This window comes from Pollachius pollachius, assembly GCF_949987615.1.
Source record: "Pollachius pollachius genome assembly, chromosome: 5".
In the NCBI taxonomy this organism is placed as follows: domain Eukaryota; kingdom Metazoa; phylum Chordata; class Actinopteri; order Gadiformes; family Gadidae; genus Pollachius; species Pollachius pollachius.
In genome coordinates, this window is record NC_136938.1 from 20,752,722 (window position 1) to 20,778,396 (window position 25,675).

Sequence of the window (25,675 nt, forward strand, 5' to 3'; positions counted from 1 at the left end):
ATAAAGGTCTCAGAATCCTATGGAGAATGGACAATGCCCTAATGCATGCCTGGCTCTCTAAAACCCATTTGCAGGGGCGAGCTGTAGCTTTGAAAAAAATGGAAATAAATAACGGGAACTATATAACATAGGTCTACATATTGGGCTTTTAAGTGTTGTGTTCCTTTTCCACCGCTTCACTTCACTGTTGCTGCGGTTAGATGTAGGGCTCTAGTTCCATTTTTTCCACAGGCTGATGTCTTTTATGAACAACCCCCATGACGGTTTCTTCCGCCAGAAAGTGCAGGTGTAGGCAGAGCCTCTCTTCTAAGTCCCTCTTACTCTCTCTTACTCCAACAGGCTACTGCTCTTCCAGTGACCTTGTTGTTTTTTTTAACCTACTTTGGATTTTAACCTTTTTCCACCATATTGATGACCTTTGGCTACCTCTTTAAAGTGAATGATAAGATAAGTCGAAAATGTTGCGCTTCGTCTCCAAGAACCATCTTACTGTCTGTGTAGCCTTCCTTCTTGTCTTTCTGGGGTAAGACTTTAAACTTTGTTTTAATAATAGTCCAATGCTTGGTATTCATCAGAAATGGAAATGCATAGGTTTTTTGTGGTTGCCATGTGTAGACCTAAGCACTGCTATCTGAAACATGAACATTATTCAAAGGGAAATTAATAAATTGTTGTTTTTACTTAAGCCTACGTAACAGCAATATATGCTTCTTTATGCATGACATAAAGAAGTTTTTTTCCCGTTTTATTTATTAAATACAGAAACAATGCCTATAACATTTTTTTATATGAGCCACACACTGTCAGAGTCCAACCGAATCCCCCACACGGCTGAAACTGTATATCCTGTAATGGGTTTTACTGTCTCAAACCCACGGTTCCATTTGATCATTATAAACACGCAAGTTACAAGTATGATATATGTTCCGGGTAAACTTTCTACCAAAGAAGATTTGCAAGGCCAGATGGCAGCTATGCCATAGATAAGTCTGAAAGTGGGTTGTTAATGGTAAACGCGCATTGATGCGCAATCCGGTCTTAAAGATAAAGACGCACAGATGCGTGATCTGGTCTGAATGGGTTAAATCAGATAAAGGTCTCAGAATCCTATATGGAGAAAATAAGATGCCTTAATGCCCTCTGAAGGGGCAAGCTTAGCTTTGAAAAGTAATTAAAATAAATAACGGCTATTTTTATTTTCTATTTCATGGGGAGCACCTTATTTTGGCCGCCAACACCAAGGTTGGTTTTGCACTTACTGCAACGACAAAGGATAGGAATTCATACGTTTTTTGGTTTATGTACTTACTTAGTACATAAACCTTGTTTACTTAGATGTCTGCAATCAAAAAGGTAATAGAACATGTATAAACACCAACCGGCTGTCCCTTTAGGGCCGTATCCTGCCTGCAGAATATGTCCTTATCTCCCATACAAGTGGCTCAAGCACTCTATGTAATTATGGTTAATTGTATTACCGTACTAATTCGTATAAATAAATTCCTGTATTGGCAATTGAGTCATTTCATTTCATTTCAAAGCTTTATTTACACTTGTAGGGCATTGAGGTTTCCCTCATTTACAATGACATGTTAACAGCAATATACATGCACAAAACAAGGGAAAGGACAAATAAATATAAATAAAAACAGTTGCAATTTGATGAGCTGAGATTATTCACTAAACAGTTAAATACAGTTGTCATGATCCACTTCTGGCTTTCCATCCTACTGCCAGCTCTGCCAGTACTTTTCCTGATCACCTGCCTGCCACTCCCACCTTATAAGTGCAACCACCTTCATCTGTGTTCCCTCACCTGATTTAAACCCACTATTTCCACCCAGTCTCTGCCAGATTGTCTTTAGCAGCATGCAAAGCTCTCTAGTGTTATTTCCCGGATGCTTCCTTGGTTTCGACCCTGCCTGTCCCTGACCCGTCCTCGTCATCCCTGCCCTGGTAACCTGAACAGCTTTATGTCCCTGACAACTCTGCCTGCTCGCCCCTTGTCTGTCTCCAGTTTGTTTGGATTCCCTCCCCGGAGGTCTCTGCTAGAAAGTCGGACTGTTTTGGCTAGCTCAGGTTGTGGAATACTCTATATAATATAATATAAAGATCTCTATCTAATATAATATATAATACTATGGCCAAAAGGTGTGTGCGCCTCCGGATGATTTTATGAATCTTAAACGACTGCATCTGGTTCTCCGACGTCTCTGGTACTTCCAGTTCCACATCAATCTGAACCGCGACATGGAGGACAAAGGGATTGTTGCCGTTTGCGGACTCCCAGACTCCCGCCGAAGGAGAGGCGGACTCACGGAGCAGAGCCGGAGCACTCCCACCGGAGCCCCGGCGGTAGACAATCCCTTTCTCCTCCAGGATGCAGTTCAGTCTGGACTTGATGGAATAAAAGCCAAACTTCCTTTCCCCTAAATCCTTCAAAACCATGGATAAGATAACCCCCACTACGAGTCTTTACTTGTTGTGGAAGTACCAGAGATGTCGGAGAACCCAATGCAGTCTATTATTTTCACCAAATGGGAGCTTTACACAAGCTTGCGTTATTATATTGCGTGTTATGTGCCATAACACCAACAGCAGAACCTCATTGGCGGGCCAAATTTTCTGGGCGGGCAAAGCAGAGAATTTGGAGGTAATCTTTCCCCTTATGATGACATACAGGGAAATTTCCAAATCGGCCCATCTGAGGTTTCATTTTCTCAAAAGGCGGAGCAGGATACCCAGGGCTTGCTCTACACCATTCACCATTTCTAACCACTGGGGGACCAGAGGTCGGTTAGGGGAACTATATTAGTGATAAAAAACCTCATAAAGTGACATTTTCATGCCATGGGACCTTTAAATATTCCTGCAAAATGATTTCAATTATTATATTCTCTTTTAATAAATGTTTTTATACTGCCAAATATGCCCGTCTTATAACCGCTTTTTTCCCGGCATGGTCCGCGTTTTCACTGACCGATGCAATTTACCTGCTTGATTTCGCACCCCAATTTACCCTCTCGGGGCCTACACAAATTGCCGTTAAAATTTTGATGCAAATGCGATTAGACGGCTCCGCGGTTCCAGGGGCGGGACTTTGGTGGAGGTGCTGCTGCGTTGTCTCTACAGCAGAGACAACGCATTGATATCATCATGAGTAGTTCTAACTGGAGAGAAGGTGTAATCCGCTAGCTAGCGACCATCATGGGAGATAAGGTGATGCATTTGCATAAAACAAAGATGAGGAAAGATGGTGCGATCTACGAGAAGGCAGGCCTACCAGAGGAACTTCTCTTACAAGGCTTTTTTCGGGATAAAAAAAAGTGGTCAGCAAAATAAAGGATATGTTGGCGTTTTGGCACTTGTAATCTTGAAAAGAAAATACAGGAACACTAGCTTGCTATATATCAAGCATAGGTTTCCTTGTATTTTGAAATTATTTTGTATTTGCCTGACCAATATGGGTCGGCAGATGTTATCGGCCAATATTGCCCTGTCACAGATGCCCTATATCGGTATCGGGGTATATGTTTAGCTCTTTATAAATAATTAGCTCTTTATAAATCTGCTACAGTGGTGGTTGATCCTCTAAACAGTTTTACATCATATTCTGTGTGAAGGTTATTAGCTCCTCCCCATACTACAGGTTATTGGTTCCTTTAGCTCATCCTTTTAATGTGATGTTACTGTTGCCCAAAGCATTGAGAGCAAATCTCAAGTTGCTCCAACCCCAGGATACCACAATATATATAGATAAAATATCAGCCAATATAGCGCTATGGTTAATATTTGACTCCAATTCTTTTTAATAGACTAATCTGCCCCGAAAATCCAGTTATAAAATGTATGCTTTTTAATATTATAGCATTTGAAATTCCAATTAATATGTGAGCAAGGATAATGAATTTGTCTGTGGTGAAAGGCATATATGTAATAGTAGTCTATAAGTCTGCTTGCGACTGCATCAGGCATGTCACCGATAACCCTGCCACCAATAAACACTGTATGCTGCTGTAACCAGTTGTCTGACCATTATCAAATTATTCGTGCATATTTCAACAAGGCACTCTCATTGTCTTCCAGGGGGGTGTATTTCTACCAAGGAGATCAGATCGGATTCAAAAGGTAATGAAATATTTGTTAATAATAAATATACATAACCAATCCATTTTGAAAAATGTATAATGTAATAAGTCTCCAAAAACAATGAGATTTATGGCAAAGGCTAAGATAAGACACATGACTAATAGCTAATAGTTTATTTGTTGTTTTTAAAGTTTTTGCCCAGAAAAAAATGGAGATAAAAATGAAGACAAAAACAGTTGGAGGATCACTGAGCTAATCATGGAGAAGGGGTAAGGTTACTTCAAAATCTATTTGAAACCTGTGTATTCTACCCATGATATTAAAGATTGGGTTTCGTTATAGAAAGTCTAAATATTTGTCTTGTTTTTCAGGCTTAAGTATGCCAAGCCTAGTATAATGAAAGGGTAAGTCTATTTATCTATCTATCACACAGGCTAAATTAATGTTGACAACGACCACACCCTCTCTCTCAGAGAGGAAACCACACCCTCTCTCTCAGGAGTGCCTTTGTCTTTGTCATTCCCTCCGCACTCCTGAGAGAGAGGGTGTGGTTTCCAAACAGTTTCTCACCATCGCCTCAGCTTGTCGATCGATGTTTGGAAACCACACCCTCTCTCTCAGGAGTGCCTTTGTCTTTGTGATTCCCTGATGCGCCTCGTGTGCGAGCTGGAGGACCCTGTGCTCGAGTGCGGAGGGAATGACGATTCTGGAACCTTTTAGTATAATGTCATTTTCATGTAACACTGTGAGCTCGCTTTTCACATGTTCATATTGTCTCAGTACAGTGTCTTTTGTGACTGTGTGCCACGTATTGTTGCGTATGAGAGTACTGACCTTTTGTAGTGTTTCATCTTTGAGTGTCTCACACTTGATTTCATCCAGAGTCATTGCTTTTGGTGTGCTGTTATGCATGATGAAGTTCACGTATTCTTCAGCTACTTTCGTTGCACGGGTGTTCTTGGTAGGTGCTTGTGCTGGGATTGGGTGACGGGACATGTAGTCTGCCGGATTATCAGACCCTTTTCTGTATTCTACTTTGAGGTTGTACGGCTGCAGTCGAAGTCCCCATCTTTCGATGCGGGCGGGCGGCTTGGACCTCGGGTTGTTCCAGATGAGCTCGAGTGGCTTGTGATCCGTCACCATAGTGAACTCTTTGCCGTAGATATAGAGATGAAAATGTTCACAGCTCCATACGATTGCAAGTGCTTCACGCTCTGTCTGAGAGTAGCGCCTCTCTACATCACTGAGCGCTCGGCTTGCATATGCGATGATGTGTTTCTTTTCTTTGTTCTTTTGCAGCAGTATTGCGCCAAGTCCTACTGGACTAGCGTCAACAATGAGCTCTGTTTCCCTGTTCGGGTCGAAGTACGCCATCGTGGTCTCACTGGTGAGACTCTCTCTCAGCGTGCTCAGCACTGCGTCCTGTTCCGCATCCCACTGCCAGGGAGTGCTCTTCCTCGTCAGCTTTCTCAGCGGCTCCGTGACTGTAGCGAAGTCGGGAATGAAACGTGAGCAGTAGTTCGCCATGCCCAAAAGGCTTCTTACCTCTGCTGCATCCTTGGGTTTGTCGGCTTGGCGTATACTGTCAACCTTCTTCAGATCAGCTGAGACGCCGCCATCTGAGAATATGAACCCGAAGAACTCTAGTCGAGTCTTGTTGAACTCGCACTTCTTGCGGTTCAGTGTGAGGCCGCGCTCTTTTAGTAGCTGGAACACAGCAGTCAGGCTCTTGTCGTGATCAGCCTGTGTCGCCCCGTAAACGATGATGTCATCGCTGAGATTCTTCACCCCGGCGATGCCCTGAAGTGTCTGATGGATGGCGTTCTGAAATACCTCAGCAGCTGAGGAGATGCTGAAGTTGAGGCGCTTGTACCTCCTCAGTCCCAGGTGCGTTGTGAATGTGGTAATGTACCTGCTGTTGGGATGTAATTCCAGCTGGTGGTATCCCGACGTCAGGTCCAGCTTTGAGAATGCAGTGTGGTATTTGTGGGTATCGTTTACTTAGTTTAGAATGAAGAGACGGAGCTTCGCAGTATGTTGCTTTATTGCTGGAGAACTAACAGAATCCGCCACGTACACATCACATCCGGTACGCGCCTCTACTACCGTAATGACGTAAGCAGTACGTGCAAGCTTATGGTAAATATTAACATGTATTCAGACTACTGGCATGATCTGAATACTACAGTTATATTTAAAAACATCACATTATTTATCTTTTTGGTATATCTAGAAAATAGGTATTGAATACCAGAAATGATGAAGAAAAATTCCCTTTTTTTCTGATAAACTTTAATATTGCTTCTAGGACAGATGAGATTTCTAAATCCATAAAGCAGACAATAGTTGTAGACAATTAACCTACTTTAATGCATGCATACATTAGACTCCTCTGTAGCAGAGTGAGTCCAGAATACAGCTAGGCAGAGCTGTTTAAACAGTTTCACATGAATAGCTATTTAAACAACTCCCCACAATGAAAATGTCAATAATCAAATTAGGTAATGTTAACCCAAGACACAGAGTTGCCTGTGTTCTCATCAAACAGAAGAATGCATAAAGGTGCGTTCACACCAAACGCTATGGGGCGACACGATCCCACACAAAGTGAACGTAGAGACGCGAATCGAATTATTCGCTATAGAAAACCGGCGACAAGTTTTGATTTGTCGCGCCACACTTTCGCCCTGCACAGGTGAGCGCGTTCACGAGGATTTGTAGCGCGACAAATTCGCTCGAGTTGAAATATTTCCACTTTTCCGCGACATTCGCGTGATGACAGCCAATCAGCGTTCAACAGCGTGGCCACTGAGTGACATGTGTAATGTAACAGCCAATCAGCGTTCAACCGGCCAACCGTTCCCTGCAGTGCAGTCCGGGGTGAACCACAGCAAATTCGCCTGACAAAACTTGCACAGCGACAGATTATGATTTGTCGTGCGACAAAACTTCGGCGACAACGCGAACGGGCGACAAATGTTGTGTTTGGTGTGAATGCACCTTATGGTGTGCCCTCTTCCTTGTGACGGTCTACCCAAGCACAAAGGTTAGGTGAGGCCATAAGGGCCTTTTTAAGGTCTACAAAAAGTCTGGGGTCAGTTAGGGCCAAACGGGGTCAGGCCATGGCTGTGTGTGTTGTCTTGGACTGGCCATGCTAAATTGTAATAAACGAGTATCCACTGTCTACAGTAGCCCGTTGTTTCAAAGAAACCCATTATTCGATTTTTTGTTGTCAATGTTTTTCCATCCGGAGTACTAAATGAGCCAAATTGTCGTGCAGCGCTGCAGAGAAAACAGCCGTTGATTCACAATATTATTAAACTGTGCTAATAGTGTGAGGATCAGGAACGATGGGTGTTCTAGGATACACTGCATCATTTACCTTTTTGAATCAAAAACCGCCCCGCTGTAGGTTGTCCTTCAACAGGTGCCATTTTCTCTGGGAATATTGGGGTATTACATGGTGAATCAGGACACGGAACTGTTACACCGGCTTCCTACCATGAGTTGAAAACTGGTGCAATACCATCGATCGCCTCTTGGCATGACCTGTACTGGGGTTGTCTTAGCCTGTATGTTGATTTGGGAGTCACAACTCCTCAAACTCTTCTAATTGTCCATCAAAAAACATTCTGGCAGTACAATAAAATCATCTTTGGGCATGTATTGTATTTCTAGCGGATTCTGCATGCAGTGGTGTGCGTCTGTTATCAGTATGTCAGCAATTGACCCCGGTCCCTCTTGCAGCATGAATCAAAGTATCCTGGAGCGCGTAACACTCACAAGTATGCTTTGATCAGTGGGCTTGCATCAGCGGTAACCGTGAGGCCTGTCGGTGCAAATAACACTCAGCCCAAAGGCATCTCATCTTGCATATTTTTTATCTCTAGCGAATAGGGGTTTGCGTCATTTAGGGCTGGGCGATATGACGATATATATCGTGTAACGATATAAAAACGTCTATCGTTTCATATGATGCTCTATCGTTTATATCGTCTTGCCGCAAATCACACACTTTACGGTAATATTTTTCGTCATTTGGACGACGCTTTACATTCTTCCACACGGCACGTGAAGGCAACACAAACAAACACGGAGGAGAGTGAACGTGACAATTCTGAACAGGAGAAGGACTCCGACGACCAGCCAAGACAAAGTGAGCTTGTACCTAAAAGAGGGGCTACTTCTATCGCATGGATGTGGTTTGGGTTTGAAAAGTCGGACACGGACCAGAAAAACGTACTTTGTAAAGTATGCCGCAAACCGGTCCCCACACCACCAAACTATTTTACCACCTACGAAAGAATCACGACAAACAGTACGGAGAGAGTCTACGGATGAAATCCAAAAAAATACAGTCGTCGAGCGCTCAAAACAAACCCCAGACCGTGCAAGAAGCTTTTGCCCGCGGCACACCATATGACAAAGATTCCCGACGATGGAAGGAGATAACGGCTGCCATTGCATTTTACATCTGCAAAGACATGGCCACAATGTACACGGTCGAGACTAAGGGGTTTCATGAGTTGGTGCGAACACTCGACCCAAGGTACACAATGCCAAGCCGAAAATACTTCACTCGAGTCCAGTTGCCCCATTTATATCAAGAGTGTCGGGCCAAAGTAGAGGAGGAAATCCACAAGGTATTGTACTACGCTATAACAACAGATATGTGGTCGAGCCGAACGACACATCCCTATATGAGCCTGACGATACACTTTGTTCGAGACTGGACACTCTGCAGTCGGTGTTTACAGACAAGCTATTTCCCAGATGACCACACGGGAGAAATTATAGCCAAAGGTCTCAGGGAAGCTCTTGAGTCGTGGGGACTGCGTAAGGATAACCTAGTCTGTGTCACCACGGATAACGCCACAAACCAACCACTATTTTAATTTAAAAAATATATTTTATTGTTACTGTATTTTATAGAGGTGCGCACTAGGGGGTGGGAAAAATCATGACTTGATTGTTTACAAAGTCAGGGGGAGTATTCTGGATTTTAAGCTTTTAAACTGGCTTTTAAATGCTCAGAAACTCAATTGCAGACATATTTTACCATGTATGGCTGTTACTATAAAAATTCTTATTCTTGCTGAAATATATTTTTACATTGTTTTAGACACTCACCAATGGCTAGATGAAGACGGTGACCAAAACATAGCAAGCGTGTCCAGTCATTCAGCCGAAGTGCAAGGATGTTGTTAGTGGCGTTATCCGTGGTGACACAGACTAGGTGATCCTCACGCAGTCCCCACGACTCAAGAGCTTTTTGGTTGGTTTTAATATTTTTGAAAACCAACAAAAAAAGTGTTTTCTATTTACCTTTTTATATTTATGCATTCATATTTTATATTTTGTTGCATGCATAATTTGCACAAAGTTTCTAAATAAAAGGAGAAAAATTATCATGAGTAAGTTATCTTTATTTGTAGAGTATATAATTCAAAATGTAATACGAAATAGGCCTTTCCATGTGGTCATTTTATATAAACTATTTATTTTTCATTGAATTTACAGAAAATGTGCTATATCGTGATATATATCGTTATCGGGATATGAATGACCTATATCAGGATATGATATTTTGGTCATATCGCCCAGCCCTAGCGTCATTTATCCAGGGAGTGTTTTTATCTTGTTTACCATTCTATATTGGTTATACTGGTCAACCGGTTGTCCAGTTGCCTGAACTGGAGAATCTGTTTTCTTCTGTCCTTTTACTCCTAGACGGACGGATGTTAACCCTGTCACAAACTGGAATGTTCCCCTGGTGTGGGAAGGGACGTTTGACCCAGTGGTGATTGATTCCATTTACAAAAGAATGGATCCAAGAATTGCTGTAATAGTGTTCGCGGTTGGCAAGTATGCCCACTTATTCCTTCTGTTCTTGCTTACATGGCTAATAACCCTAGCCTATATAATAGTTGTGTTTTCATCCCTATAAAGCAAAATATGTGGCTTTTCTCACTTTTGCCTTCTGACTACAGGATTGACTAAATTAATCCTTACCCTATACCCCCCCCCAAAAATAAAACACACACACACACACACTGACATTTTGGAAAACTTAAGTAACGATATGACCAGAAAAAACACATCACACTATAAGGCATCACAAAACTCTCCAAATCTAAATTATATTATCAATCTTTCCTAGGTACACTCGTTTTTTGAAGGGCTTCCTTGAATCAGGAGAGAAGCACTTTCTGGTTGACTTCAAACTCACCTATTACATCTTTACAGACCATGTGGACGAGGTTCCCAATGTAAGTTCATGCAACATTCTACATCCATTGTTTGTTTTGGTTTTATTTTGAAATTGACCTCCCTGTCAGGCACCACAACTGTGCCGAAATCTGAGACAAGCATTACTGGCCTTAATGACTACAGGCCTGTCACACGACCTCTGGAGTCATGAAGACCTTTGAAAGACTTTTCCTAGCCCATATCAAGAATAAAGACACTCAAACCTTTAGCCCTTGAGCACAGCGGGCCTCAGTGAGGATACTGCCAACAGAATGGAAGGGACACGGCTGGTGATGCAGTCAAAACAACCTGAAACTGGGATCACAGTGTATACATATTGAGTAGCCTGACAGTGGGGTTATCATGTAATGCGTCACTGTGTTTAGGTACACAAACTGGGTACACAAACCTTGATTATTAAAGTTAAAATTAGATCTTCTTTATGTTTCAGTGCACCAAGTGGTTGCCAAGTTGTTCCTTGTTTGTTATCGATTGCTTGGATCTTACGTAGCTAATAAATTGTTAGTGATTTGTCATTTGGGTCATCCTGTGTGTTTCTCCTAGGTTGACCAAGGTATGGGCCGGAAGATCACCATCCTCCCAGTTCCCAGTGCCACTCGTTGGCAAGACGTGGTGCTGGGTAGGATGAAGTACGCCACCATCGCCATTGACCAACAGGTACACCTGATGATACGATGACAGACTGGAAAAACATAAGAATCAAACAGGAAAGGATTTTCATTGAATTTGCACCTTTTTATCCCAAAAAATACGAACATGTTAAAGCAATAGTATTGGTGATAAGAATTAGAATGAGATGGGACATGAGATAGTCGGAGGCGACTTAGTGGAAGTTGAAAGGTTTTTGTTGCAAGTCTCTCCATTGTGTAAACGATTCATGAAAATACAAGTCTAACCTGAGTGTATTTGAGGTTATCCTCTTTGTGTCCACGAAATAACTCACGGATGAGCTTCAGTGACACATGGGGCCCTATCTTGCACCCAGCGCAATTGACTTTCTACACTGACGCATGGGTCGTTTCTAGTTTGCAACTGGCGCAGAGCGTTCTTTTCCCTCCAACGCCACGCGTCGGTAAATTAGAGAATGACCTTGCACCCAAAGGGGCGGTTCGGCGAAAGGAGGAGTTCTGGCGCAAACCTTCCCTGGTGCTATTTTGCAGTTTCAGAAAACAATTCCGCCACCAACCAGGAAATACCTGGGCCTCGTTTCCCGATAACGATCGCTCGTACGATCATTCTCACGATGGATCTTGCGAACCATCGTGAATTTCTTTGGAGCATTTCCCGAAACTCCTCTTAACATGAACGCGCGTTCACTGCACTCACGACGTTCGTAGGATTGTAACTGTCCACTGACACGGTGCTGAAACGGGGTATGTACGGTAAAAAAAAAGGTTTAAAATTTCTCCCCATCAAGCCCAACAGCAGAGTAGCCTACGAAAAGAATAGACTGCAATAATGTGAATGCTAAAGATATTAAAACACAATTGATTAGGCCTATGCCGACATATGTATCAGTCCTAATCCTGAATGCACTGTGCGTACATTTTTTCACTGCATTTCCCCCCCTGAAATAATTCCATATTCCAAAATTCAAAAATAGCTTGTGTGACAACTACATTTATCTTAATGTGCTGGTTTCTGAAACATGCTTTGCGCAGCAAAGAGAGCTGACCTTATCTAATTCCGCATAAGGTTTCATTGATTGGCGCGCACGCTCTAGTCTAGAATATAAGTATACATTAAAAATCCAACGTTCCATTCATTCATTATCATTCAAACGCAGAGGCTAGGCATTGACTCACGGCTATTGCTGACCCCGATTAGGAGAGCTTGGTCTAGATCCTGCCCATATTGTTGGGCAGGATGATGTAGGCTATAGGTCTTTTTACACTGCCAAGCCGGTTCGGTCGCAGCTTGGCACGCCCAGCGATTTCACCTTCTTATCTCAAGTTTCCTGTGTAAAACCGAGGGGGTCAAATCCCCCGTTCGTCACTGCGTGGGCTTTCTTGGTACACTGGAGAAGGCGGGCTGCGGGCGGAGTCTAGACCTCTTTAGAATAATTTGCATTAGCCTACTGCATACTCCCGAATGTTGAATTTTTTTTTTATGAATGAAGACACCCGCATGCAATAATGAGTTCACGTCTGAGTGTAGACTACAAACGCGATTAACTATGGTCTGGGATGTTCGTTACTGTCTAGACACACTGCAAAAAATGGCTTTAAAAAAACAAGAAAATATAGCCACTATTAGAGGAAATTTACTTGTTTCAAGCAAAATTATCTGCCAGTGGATCATGATAATTCCACTTGTTAAGTTTTCTTGAAACAAGGAAAAAATATCTGAGAAACAAGAAACTTAAAAATCTTATTATAAGCAGGAAATACTTATATTTAGTGTTCTTGTCAAGGTTTTCTTGTCTTATTTTAAGATATTTGTGTTTTGTTTTGGAGAATTATTGCTTAGAAACCAACTGGGTGAGAGCCAAGCTTCCTCAAAACTAGTCAGCAAGAAGATTAAAACTAGACGAATTATCTTGTATTGTTTTAAAAAAAGAAATCTCGGAATAAGTAAATATTTCTTAACAAGTCAGAAATAGGTCGAAAACAAGATGAATTTGCTTGTATCAAGTGCATCAAATATCTCAAAAATATTCCTAAGTAAAAAAAATCTTAGATTAGGAAGTCTTGTTTTAAGAAATTGTCTAGTTTTAGGTATATTATACAAACACATTAATATATTTACTGCAAAATCTTGGCAAACCACAACCTTTGGCATCATCACAAAATACAATGACACATCAGTAACATCAATACCTGTTTATTTTATTGACAAACGTTCATCCTGTGCCAACTGTAATTCAGTCACAATTATCACATACACAGGTCTCAGTGTGTTGTCAAACTGACTGAACACATAGTAACATACATTTTGTTGCCAACAGGGCAGCACAAAGGGACCAACATAAAACAAAAGTGCAAAGGAAAGCAAAGAAATTGTGTATCAACAACTACCCCCAACACGTCTCCATCCCTGCCCCCACTGCCCTAGAACCTTCTGCGCAAAGATTGGTCTTATCAGTCACCTGCGCACCCACCGCTAATCCCAGCTCCCCCTTATTCCTGGTGGTCCTCATCACATGTGATGCACGAACAGATAAGATGGCACAACAAGCTGTTGGTATAACTTGACAAGAAAATCGCAAACAGTCTTTTAGTCTACTTTTGAAGAACATTAGTTTTGTCTGTGTGTCAGTGTGTGTCTGTCTGAGTGTGTCTGTGTGGGAATGTTTGAGAATTATACTGTTTCAGTAATCCTAAAATCTTTTTAGAACGAGGAATAACAAATAATACCAAAGTGTGAGAGTGTGTGTGTGTGTGTGTGTTCCCTAGGGGAGGCAGCATTTTACAAAGTTATGCAAGAAAGGCCTTCCAATCAGTCCTTGCTCGTTTGAAAGCCGGTGTGGCATCCTTCTCATGGATAGAGTCCCCCAGGACCTCGGTTTGTATAATGGAAAGAACACAGGCCACACATTTGGGGTAGGTCATATGTAATGCATAATAGTATGCAATTATATACAATGCTGCGTCCCCTAAGCACCTTTTGGGCAATGGGATTGCTTCGCTTCCTAGGCAGAGAAAGGCGTCTTGGTTTTCATCCACCAAAACGAGTGGTGTGGCGAGTGGCCTTCTGTTCAGGAACGTCTCAGGGTCCTCTGTGGGCTGAACATAAAAACACAACATCAGTGGGACAGCAATCCCATCCCTCCATTCCCCGCCCACACACAATGATTTAGTATGGACCAAATAGTGGACCAGCAGACGGAGCAACCATATTGGAGAAATTTAGCAGGTATTTTTTGTATTTATATAAAAGTTATGACTTACCAGTAGAACGTGGATGAGAGCTTCAGAGGCAGAAGTCATCTTCTTGGGCACAGCAACATTGGACGGGAACAGAGCTGGCAGTACGGTCAAGAGGTTTATCGCTTGCTCCTCTAAAAAAGAGGAGAGAAAATGAAAGATTGGTTTCTCGGTATACAGACACAAACATAAAGATACATATTCTTTTAGTATTATGTCTGCTGTCCTTACCAGCTGAAAGTGATATGGAGGTTTCACTGCCTTCTTGTAAACCCCGTAGAAGCGTACTCTAGATTTGAATTCGAGCCACCGCTCCCTCAGCTCTTCCACGTAGTTGGAGTTGTTGTCTAGTATTCGTCTAAGTTCATCAAGAACCTTTGGTGGGGAAGACACCCACAGAAACATTTTATAGAAATAACCAACACATGATAGTTTAGTTCAAGCATCACTTTAAGACCACATCTATACATAGCAATGTATTCGGAAAAACTGTATTTTCCCCCTCCTCAATTTGTGGAAATAATTCCATTCACACTGATGATAAAACACTGACGTGTTGCGAATAAATTGTGAAACAGATGGACTATCAGATATTCTAAACAAGGTAAAATCATGTCATAATGCATAAATGCTGTTTTCCCTGTCTACATGCTGAAATAAAACCAGATTTTTCGTTTTCAGGGACAAAACCTCTGTTTTCGTATAAATGATACATCAGACAGCATGAAAATACATAGGTTTTCCCTACGTGTAAATGGGGCCTAAAACAGCTATTTCATGTGCTAAAGCAGTATGCTTCGAATGTTCAAAAAAACACGTTCACTGTTGAACTGAACCGAAGTGTGAATTGTGATCATACTTACATGGTCAATATCTCTTAGGCATGGATATGCCTCCAATATTTTTGCCGGCCTGTTCCCTTATTGCATCTGAATCAATGATGGCCCTCCTGCCCTCGAACTCCAGGTCGAGAAGTTGTGCCACATCATCTCTGTTCTGTTTGGTCTTGCGATATAGCTGCTGCAGAGTTGTGTAGAGTCTAGCTTGGGCCATCCGGCTGTCCTGTCTGCATTCAACTAAAGGTTAAAGAGAGAAAATATTACAACACAGTTGAGGTCAGAATTATTTGTTATTTGCTAATGTTATTCATGCTCCTAATGCTTCCATTGGAACAAAGACAAAATCTCCACTACGTGTAATGAAGACAATCATTGATATTTCTTGAATAGAATCAGGAAAAGACAAAAATGACTAGGTCAAAATTCTCAGCCCCCTGAGAGTTAATAGTGGTCATGAGAATTTTATGGCAGTTGGCCTTGTCATTTTTTGCTTGTCTTGTTTCTGTTCAGCCCAACAGTTAAATATCTTAATAAAAGCTGGAGATTTTGTCTGTGCCCCTCTGAAAGAAATAGAACTATGTACGGTGATGATTAATATTGTGTTTTGCGCAATTTCAATGAATGGGACTCCTTCATTAAAAAACCTACAAAAACCTAATACATTTACCAAGAACATCAGCCTGTTTCACTGGAGTGCTGGTTATGACTTGGGGATCCCCGTCTTGGCTGCTGATGGTGCTACTGCAACTTGGGGAGAGAATGACAGTTGATGCGCTGGAGTCAAAATCGTCCTCATCGTCACCCTCTGTGGCTCCAAACTCAAGGCGTCTCTTTTTCCCCCTTGCTGGTGTAGCCCCCTGGGATTTGCGTGGAGTCCTGATGTTTTGCATCCTCTTGTTCAGTCGCTTATAGAGTTTGAACTGAAACATGAAACACAAAGACCATGAGCAAACATTAAAAAGATTTAGGACAACACAAGGACTTACTAAGACAAACTAGCCATGTACTTGTGTTGGTTAGGGGTGCAAGGATACAGGTGTTCATATGGAACCATTTAGTTCCAAGATGTTCAATACAAATGTGTTGATATGTTTATCAAACTTAGATCACGATTCCATCTAGCCAGACTGGAAACAAATTCCCCTCAGACAAATTAAGTGGCTGATTGTGTATCCATTTAGTCAAATCATTTAAAAATAATCATGACAAGAGATACACATCAAGTCATTGTACCATTCCACCCCTAATATTTTAATGAAATTATTACATTCATGTCGAAATGCTTACCCATGGACGTTGTAGATCAAGCTTATTGGACAACATTGGGTAATATGAAACAAGTCTCCTTGCCATTGATTGCAGGTCTTCTTTGGCAGGGTATTTTATGTAGTCTTCGGTGGCCGTGGCCCTCACTACAGAGACCATGTTTGTCACTGTATGTCTAACCAGCCTACAGGTTAGCTCTTTAGAGAGCTCACACTGTCCTTCTCGCCCAATTCTTTTCATTTCAAAATAGTGTTTCCTAACGTGCTCTAACTCGCTATCTATGTAAATAACATACTGGAAGCCCTGCAATTGTATTGTTTTGGCTGGACTTTCCTCTTTGATGTTGGTGTCATCGCTTTTTGGGTGTTTGGGTGTTGGGGTGTTGGGTTGTTGGGTGTCGGCTGCACAGGAGCTGGATGAGGCCTGCTCCTGTGAATAAATCCATGGAAAAAGAAAAATGTACCTTTGATATCAAGTCTGAAAAACAATGCTGAGATGCTGTTTTAAGAAAATCTGAAAAAAAGAAACAAAAGACAAAGAGTTTGTCATACCACAGGATGCACAACCTTCCAAATGGATTTTCTCCTAAGAAAATGTTCAGGCCCTGGAAAAAGGTCCCGCAGATCTATCCTTGAGAGTGTGTGCAGAGCATCTGCATCAATTTGTGCAGCTGTGTCACAAATAGAGACAAAGGAGAAGTAGTTAAAGAATAATGATAACTGATTAAGGTGATCCAAGAGATTATGTAGTTCCAGCGCTGTTTTGTTCCTTTTCCTAAAACTCTTATTCCAGCACGCTCAAAGGATCACATCTATTAGACTATTAAGACATGCAGGCCACAATAGAGACAGCAGCACAATATCCCTAAATGTAAAATTAAGTTGTGTTTGATTTGCAAATAGCGTGCCGTCGGTATGGCTACGGTAAGAACCGTGTGCTTTCCATTGTCAACACCTTGTCCAATTGATTTATATCCTGGATATCCAGACCCACATCTACCACTGGACACCCAGGATAATTCATTGAGGTACCTTGCTATGGCTATTGCCAGACCACCACTCAATCTCCTTCGAAAGACAACTCCGGCCGTTTTTCAACCCATAGCTCTGTTGATTGAAGTTACGAGTTATGCCAGTAGGAAAAAGAACGAGAAAATTTGGCTCAACATTGACTGAATATCGGACTGGCGTCTAAAGCTAATCTATGGGGGCAACCTCCCTTAAGGTTCACTTTAAGTTTGATTGCCCCCATGGGTTAGTGTTAGTTGCCAGACCGATATTCGGTCTATGTTCAACCAAATTGTGTTGTTATTTTTCCTATGTATAATACTCAGTGACCTTAAGCAACAGGGCTTTGGATTAAAAAATGGCCGGAGTTCTCCTTTAAGGTTGACAGTTGGTTAGGAATTTGTGTGGTCATCCCCTAGCCTGGCTAATCCCAAACCAAGCTCTAGTAATGGACAACTTTGAACAGGAGTGATCAACTCCGGCCAATCACAAACAGCAAGGGGTCAGCCTGCAGGACAAAATGGAATCCCTACCCAGGCTATGAGCCACCTATAGATATACCTAAGATCATGCGACTTCCACACCCAATGTAATTTGTAAACTAGTATCAGGTCATCATTCTTACCTGCTAGAATGTCGTTCGCCACCTGGTCCAATTTTTCAAAGGCATTCATGCTTCTGTTGAAATTGAAACAATTAATTTGATGCATTATATAAGGTATAAAACTTAGAGCGATGTTAGAGAAGCATCTTAAAATGTTCAGGGAGCTGTTCCCTGAGAACAATATAACACCAAAGCAGCATTATATGTTGCATTTTCCTTCACAAATTGAGGCGCTGGGTCCCTTAACAAGGCACATGTGTATGAGATTCGAGTCTAAGCATCGTTTTTTTAAAAAGTGGTCTTCAAAGTTAAACTACAAGAACGTTTGCAAATCTCTGGTAAACCACAGTCTAGTGGTAGAAAGTGTTCATAGTCACACAAACTAAATTTTTGCACATGAGAAAGAATTGGGTCCTGTATCAGAAGTATCAAACTTAGAATATGTGAATTCAAAGATAAGAGATTTCTTAAATATTGACCATTTCCAGCATATCATCTCTGTTAAGTGGATTACTCTCAACGGTAACAAGTATATAAGTAAGAAGACACTCATCATCACAGATCCAAAAGACGGGCTGCCTATTTTTGGATTGATAAATAATATTTTTGTTGTAGATTCATCCCTAATTTGTTGCGAATATCAAATATATGATACATTGGATTTTAACCGCGATTTACTTTCTTATGAAATTGCTGTACCAAATGCTGCTCTGGCAACAGAATTCATAGATTTGGAGAAATTACCTGACTACACTGCATATCACTCTGTATCATTCCATGACAAGATGTATGTTATAAGTTATAAATACTGAAAATGACTTCTACAAATGTCCTGATTTGTTACATTATATTGGTGTTTTTATGAGTGTCGCTTTGGATAAAAGAGTCATACCGAAATACCGAACCATAAACATGAATAAAGGTAGTTGAGGCACTCCTCTCAGCGTTTTGATAAAAGTTCATGTTTTGTTATTGTTATTGTCCAGGATGCTCCCATTGATTAGATTAGATTCAACTTTAGTATCATTAGCAGCCTAGACAGTGTTTCCCCCAGTGCTTTATAGTTAAGGCCTTAACCTTAACACACACCTGCTACCTTAACTGGCTAATGTCTATTCTTAACCAATCAAACTGAGGTAAAGGTTTTCCATAGAACACTGCATTGTCCCAGAGTAAATTAATGCATGATACATACAATATATTCTTACATTATCTCAATGAGTTGGACTACATTCTTAAAACAGGTTGATGTGAGTCTTGAAACAAGTAAAAAATATCCTTAAGCTGAGTTGTTAACATGTCTAAAGGCTACCTCCTCAACAATTTAAGATAAATTTGCTTAGAATTACTTTTATTATCTAAGTTGGTTGGCACAAAATAATTTTTCTTGAAACAAGTAATATTATCTTAAGTATCTTCAGCCTGAATGAGTAAATAAGTCAAAAAAATGGTGTGATTAGATAAATATACTTAAGTCAAGTAAACTACACTAGTCTATATTTTCATTTTTTGCAGTGCACAGACCAATAAATAGTGACCTTCATCACAGCCTCACCGAAGCGCCTACAGTGCTTAATGCAAAAAATCGCAACAAAAAACGCCTGCAGAAATTCTCTGACACCCGCTGGTCTCAGCATGATTCATGTCTACAGTAGCCTATGTCTTCTGTCATTGATCAATATGAGGACATTTTAACAACGATGGTTGAATTAAAATCAGAGGGAGACAGCAAGTGCAGCTCAAAAGTGACCTCCCACACAAAATAAAATAAAATCAAATGATTCCACAGCAATGGAATCATTTGATTTTATTATATACCTTTTGACGTGGCGTTTGATCGGTACATTTTGGCTGCGCATGTATTTTTGGAATTTTAAATTGCTGCAATAAATTATGTTGTTGACTTCTAAAATGTCTCTATCTTTGCTGTTTAAATCTAACAGTAGTCTATGATTAATACATCAGCGGTACCCACTGTTTTTGGTTGCGAAATTGCGCCAGCTTGGCATTCCGTGGTATTGGATGTGTTTGAATAAAACACATTCAATACATGGAATGTCCGCTGGTGATGCCACTGAGGCTATAGTAGGCTAACGATGCTCTTAGCATCTTACGCATACCCCTGGAGTCCTTGTTAGCTACGAGCGTTTTCACGACGTTCGTTACCAACGATGCTTTCGGGAAACAGTGTGAAAACTGTACGATGCTCGTACGACGCACTTCACGATCCACTTAGGCTAACGATGCTGGGAAACAGGGCCCTGGTTTATAGTCAATGGCACGTTGTTCAGATGCTATTTTAAGGGCGCATGCATAATGTTGCTTGTACACCTCGCGCATACACTTTGCTTCTCTCATCTACCCAGCCACACATTCTTGGGAAATTATTGATGAATCACTGCTGATACAGTGGTAATAAGGAGTACTTTTAAATCAATGCATCTGCAAACACCGTACAGCAAACACATATTTTCTTAACACAGACATCGTGTACAAGCCTATAACTTTTAGGATTGATGAGTATTTGAACATGAGATAACATTGTTTTACCGAGAGTGTTAAAAAGAACGAATGAATGCGGGCGCGCGTGTGTATGTGTAAAATAATTAATGAATGCGGGCGCGTGTGTGTGCGTCCATCTGTTTAAACATACGCAAACTAAACACGGAACGCATAATACAGTCCATGGCAAAAAATTAGGAACACAAGTCGATAACGATAATGCATACAATACTGGTAAGAAACAATGTTTGTTAATGTATTGCGTATATCATTAAATAGAAACACAGTTACCGCATATCATATGTGTGTTAAGTTTTCTTTGCCGAAATGTATTTGAGGACTCATGTCCTCAAATGAAAATTCATGTGGTCATGCATCTGTCTCATCGGAGACTGCAAACGCACTGTCAAAATATCAACTCGTCAGATTCAAATGCACTCATGGCGGGGGGTGAGAGATAGCACTCTCATTGGTTTATTGCACGTTACGCCCAAACCAAATGAGGCTACTTCAGACCAACCATTTTTAGATTTCATTATCACAGTCATTTATCTGCCGATAAAATAGCAACATCGCCATAGAACCGCCCACAAAGCTACTTCCGTTTGGCGCTTCTAACTTGCGTTCTATTTCATTCTTACTGACCGCCAGAGGCAGTGCTTAACACTGGATGTTATCCATCGCGCATGCGCACGTCGAGTATTTAATATCAACAAAGTCACACGTGACCGGGGATGACGATGGGCCGCCCGTCTATATAAGCCCACGTCCTTCTCCAAGATGTCCCTTGTATCTTCTCGCAGTAGCGAATACAGGTTTAGAGTACGAAATAAGGTTGAATAGAAGCAATATTAGCCGGTGACTCTTTGCTGGTAGCCCTGCAACCGCATGGTTGGAGCCACGGATTCGTCCTCCAAGGGCTGCGATTAGTCACGCACGGCTATGTTATGAACGCCGCATACCGGTGTTTTCGCCGATGAGCTCGGCAAACACGGCCAGCAGAATAGCTTGTTCTGAACGGTGCTAGCCGTTAGCCAGTCATAGCGGCTGTAGTTGCACTCTAAAGTGCCGCACAAAACCTTTACCTTTACCTTAGCCTCTTGAAATTAAATCTGTCTTCTCTCCAAACAATCGCCTTGAAAAAGGCAAACGAAGGAGATCAGAAAAAGGATTGCTAGGTGCTGTGAAGGCGGTGGCCATAGTAGTTCACTATCAACTCTCTCACTAACCGCCAACGATTCAAAATTCGCTGATGTAACCCAGATATATTTTCAGTCAGCTAATGCTTTTCTGTATTATCACTGTTTTTGGTGTGTGTCTCTTTAAGGGTTACGACCACTTTATGTTGCGGCAGCTTTACGACTGCTGTTTTACGGTGTGTGTTATTGTTACCTTGGAGACTAAGTTTTGGCGGGTAGATCTCTTCTTCAATGCCTGCATGCAACGTGTGGTCAAGCTGTGATTCTCCTGCTGTTTAATTTTGGAGTTTAACTTGTTAAAAGTATTTTTAAGTGAAATATTTACCGTACAAAGTACTCGGTTTCCTTTGAATAATATCCGGAAGTCCGTTGGAAACGTTTATCCACAAGAAGACCGTTTGCAAGGAACTCCGCCGAGTGAATGAACATTGACGAGACGCTGCCGCTGTTGCCTGAGTGCTTTCCTGTGGCTCGTGAGCTCGTGAGGAGCCGTCGTCATCTTCTGAATATCCTGAGGATTGCAGGCAAAACTACTAAACCACCACACACATAGAGCTCTATAATATTATTGCTGGCCAGCACTTCACTTTATTTTGCTATTTTTTTTTGTTGCTAAAGACAATATAAGGACACTTCAAGATTTGTTCTATGTTCTATAAGAAGACCGTTCGGTATCCATTTTGTTTTCTTGGACTGAGAAAGAGACATTTAATTAAAGAGGACGAGTAACATTCCTTCAGGTATTTTTGTACTGAATAACAGGGTGTTGTTCAGACATTTAAGTATTTGGTTAACTGCCTAAAAAGGGGAAATATATATATATTTTTTTTTTCTTATTCTAATTGAGGGTTATCAAAAATATATCACATTTCCATGTGATTTAAGGTTTACTGTTTTATGTTGTTCCTGACCTACATTGTGATCAAGTAAGATGCATTTCAGTTCAGCAAATGTTAAATAAAACTGGTTCGATAGTAAACTGCTATCACAACCCGAGTAAATTCTGTTTATTGGTTACAATGACATCACCGGGGGCCAGCGCCGGTATATTGCTGGGCCCTGGGGGTGTTCTATTACTACACATCAACATTTGATTGGCTGATTACAAACGTCAGTCAAATTTATTATCCAATGGGAGGTGGCAGCTTCACCGAAAGGCTAGCAATACTTTTAGCGCTGGCCCCGCTGGTCCATGTAGCTGTGATGCGTTATTCAGCTGAGCTCAGCCTTAAAAAATCGAAACGGTTTTCCTTCTGGAATTATTGTGTAGTACTGAAAAAAATATGGAATTAAGATGCGTTCAGACACAAATTAATGTAATTTTGAAAATAATAATATATATATTATCTAGATTTTGACAGCCCACCACTGGATGTGGGCTTATATAGACGGGCGGCCCGAAGTCATCCCCGGTCACGTGTGACTTTGTTGATATTAAATACTCAACCTTCGCATGCGCGATGGATAACATCCAGCGTTAATCACTGCATCTGGCGGTCATCCAGAATTCATAGAACCTTGGTTACATATGTAACTCTCGTTTCAGACCGTTAAAATAGGGCCCATTGTCTGTGGATGGCATGAACAAACATGATATTAAATCTAGTATCAAACCTGTAAGACATGACACTGATGTGATTGTCAATTAAAAACATTTATATTTATCGTTGTTAAATATATACTGTATATCTACTGGAGAGAGAGAGATCTGACAGAGGATTACATAATATGACCTAATACATTTAGCTCTTGGTCAATTTACCTTTTAGTGAACAGGTATGCTGTTATTAAGCTCAACAGAACAGGATTTACATGATAGGCCATGCTATCCAATATATACCATTACATATATTCCTAATGCATAAAAACATGTTCTTCAAATGCTTCTTCTACAATATCTCTTTCCGCCATTATTTTCATCTAATGCAGACCTGCTCCTCTCTAAACCAAGCCAGTAATTAGGTAACATTTAAACATGAACCAATGCTGAAGAGGAAAAGCAGGCAACATTTCTTCCCTGCTCTAGTTCATTTTACACCTGTGTTGTTTTAATCCAATAGAACTGACCAGACAGCTGTTGTACAGAAATATATCTGACCTATTTACCCAACATAATATTAAATTATTATAATAATTAATATTAAAGTATAACATCATTGAATATTAAAGAATGTAACATATTTCTTACACAACTTGTACTCATTTGTTCTTCACTGTTATGTACTGTGTTCTTAGATTCGTAATCAGTCCGATTATATCTTTATGATGGACATCGACAGCCTCTTCCATGGCCGAGTCGGAGCTGAATCTCTCAGTCGGATGTCGGCTGTTCTTCATCGAGGATACTACAAGGTTTTAATAAAGAATATCCTGTTATCATTCAAGTGCCCTCTGGAATGTTTGAATGCCTATTAGTATGTTGAGTTTAGTAACAGCCATCAGTTGATCGTTCCCTCTCCTTCCTAGGATGAAACAAGGGGAAATTTCCCTTATGAGCGCCGGCCTAAGTCTCAGGCTTACATCCCGATGGATGAGGGAGACTATTATTACACTGCGGCCGTCTGGGGCGGATACCTGGAGGACATGTATAAACTGGTCAGGTAGTTAACCTTTAACAGTGCTCCGGTTGGATATATATCGCAGTACAGCGTTGTTTTGCCAGTGCAACCTTGTTGCGAGGGTAAAAATGGTACATAATGATAATGCCATTCCTCGTTGATGGAACGTTGATAAGATGCCTACCTGTTGACAGTCTGGATCAGATGGGAGCAAATTGATAAGGGTTAGGAGAAAGTACGGAAAATGAATAATATACGTGTGTGTGTGTGTGTGTTTTAAGGTACTGTTATGAGCAGTCGGAGATCGATTCCAAGAACAATATTGAAGCTGTCTGGCAAGAAGAAAGCCATCTCAACAAGTACAGTGTTAATAAAGCCTAATTTTCTGGTTCACTCATGATGTGTGATCTTATAACATTTAACAGATATGTTAGACCTGTTGGTGTACAGAACATCTTCTTCTTGATGAGCCGTATCATTTTTCTATTGTCTGTTTACCCCCAACCAGCCACATTTTCTCGTTTAAGAAGTACACACTCGCCAAAACGCATTAAAAAGCAAGGTGCAAATGCACCCAAGTCGCATTTTTGATTGTATCAGTCGAAGCACATCAGGAGATGATCTAGACCGAATTCCCAGCTTATCTAATGCAAGCTTAAATTCGACCGACTCCCAAACATGCATTTAGGGGCACATAATGGGTTAGTCCTACAGTAATTTATCATAAGGAACATTGAAGCCAATACAGCTAATGATTTTGCTATGGCCGGCAATCATCAGATGTTGTTGTTTTTTCACTCGGCACCCAGCGAGAACGATCGGTCTCTCAAATATCCGTCAGGAATCTGGAGACTCTTTCTAATGTCAGGTGTAAATTAAATCTGTTGTATGTGTTTTGGTCATTTATCAGATTGGCCAAAACCCCTTCTTTCCGTTAATGTGTGAGGTCTTTGTCCATGCAGGTACCTCCTCCACAACAAGCCCACCAAGGTGTTGTCTCCAGAGTATCTGTGGTCAGACTATGACCAGAAACCTGAAGAAATCAAGGTAGTCAGGATTTCTCAGCTGGTGAAGAATTACGCCGAGGTCAGGCCAAATGGTGGACACTAATTGAAGAAGAATGACTTATTTGAAGCCACTTCTTGACAGCAACGTTTTTGGATTTAATTTTAGAGCAGGATCATGGGAAGGTACAGGTAGCTTTTTACCAAGCATGTAATCAATGAGACAATGGTTTTTAACTGCCATTTTTAGTCTACTATTATCATACAAACAAGGTTTTTTTCATTTGTAGATTATTGTATATTATAATTCAATGATACTGATATAAATTAATAAATTACATCCAGCCTTTTCTGTCAGGCGAAGTCATCTCTGCTAAAAGTCATTGCTAAAACAACAGAATTGTCTACTTCATAATATATATATATATAAATGCTATTTTTTTTCATTAAAGGGTATTAACATGGATTTCA

At 41.0% G+C, this 25,675-nt stretch overlaps 1 protein-coding gene across 2 annotated transcripts; it reads left to right on the forward strand.

The window, feature by feature from the left end:
- Window positions 1-286: 286 nt before the first annotated feature.
- LOC307076355 (globoside alpha-1,3-N-acetylgalactosaminyltransferase 1-like) lies at window positions 287-25,675 on the forward strand. Of its 2 annotated transcripts, XM_079737317.1 has the most exons (11): window positions 288-523; window positions 4,087-4,128; window positions 4,281-4,358; window positions 4,461-4,493; window positions 9,820-9,954; window positions 10,250-10,358; window positions 10,903-11,016; window positions 23,878-23,994; window positions 24,109-24,242; window positions 24,482-24,559; window positions 25,163-25,675. In XM_079737317.1, exons 1-11 carry the CDS (start codon window positions 459-461, stop codon window positions 25,308-25,310), a joined length of 1,053 nt encoding a protein of 350 aa, XP_079593443.1. In that variant the 5' UTR covers window positions 288-458; the 3' UTR covers window positions 25,311-25,675. The 2 variants fall into 2 exon arrangements, with proteins under 2 accessions (XP_079593444.1, XP_079593443.1); XM_079737318.1 differs by lacking the exon at window positions 4,461-4,493 and having other exon boundaries at window positions 287-523.

What these genes read in the sequence shown, in the direction of transcription:
- LOC307076355 (XM_079737317.1), top strand. Translation starts at nt 459, where the DNA reads ATGTTGCGCTTCGTCTCCAAGAACCATCTTACTGTCTGTGTAGCCTTC. An exon ending in AAGCCTAGTATAATGAAAGG is followed by an intron (nt 4,494 to 9,819) that starts GTAAGTCTATTT and finishes TTTTACTCCTAG; the next exon opens with ACGGACGGATGTTAACCCTG. An exon ending in CCATCGCCATTGACCAACAG is followed by an intron (nt 11,017 to 23,877) that starts GTACACCTGATG and finishes CTGTGTTCTTAG; the next exon opens with ATTCGTAATCAGTCCGATTA.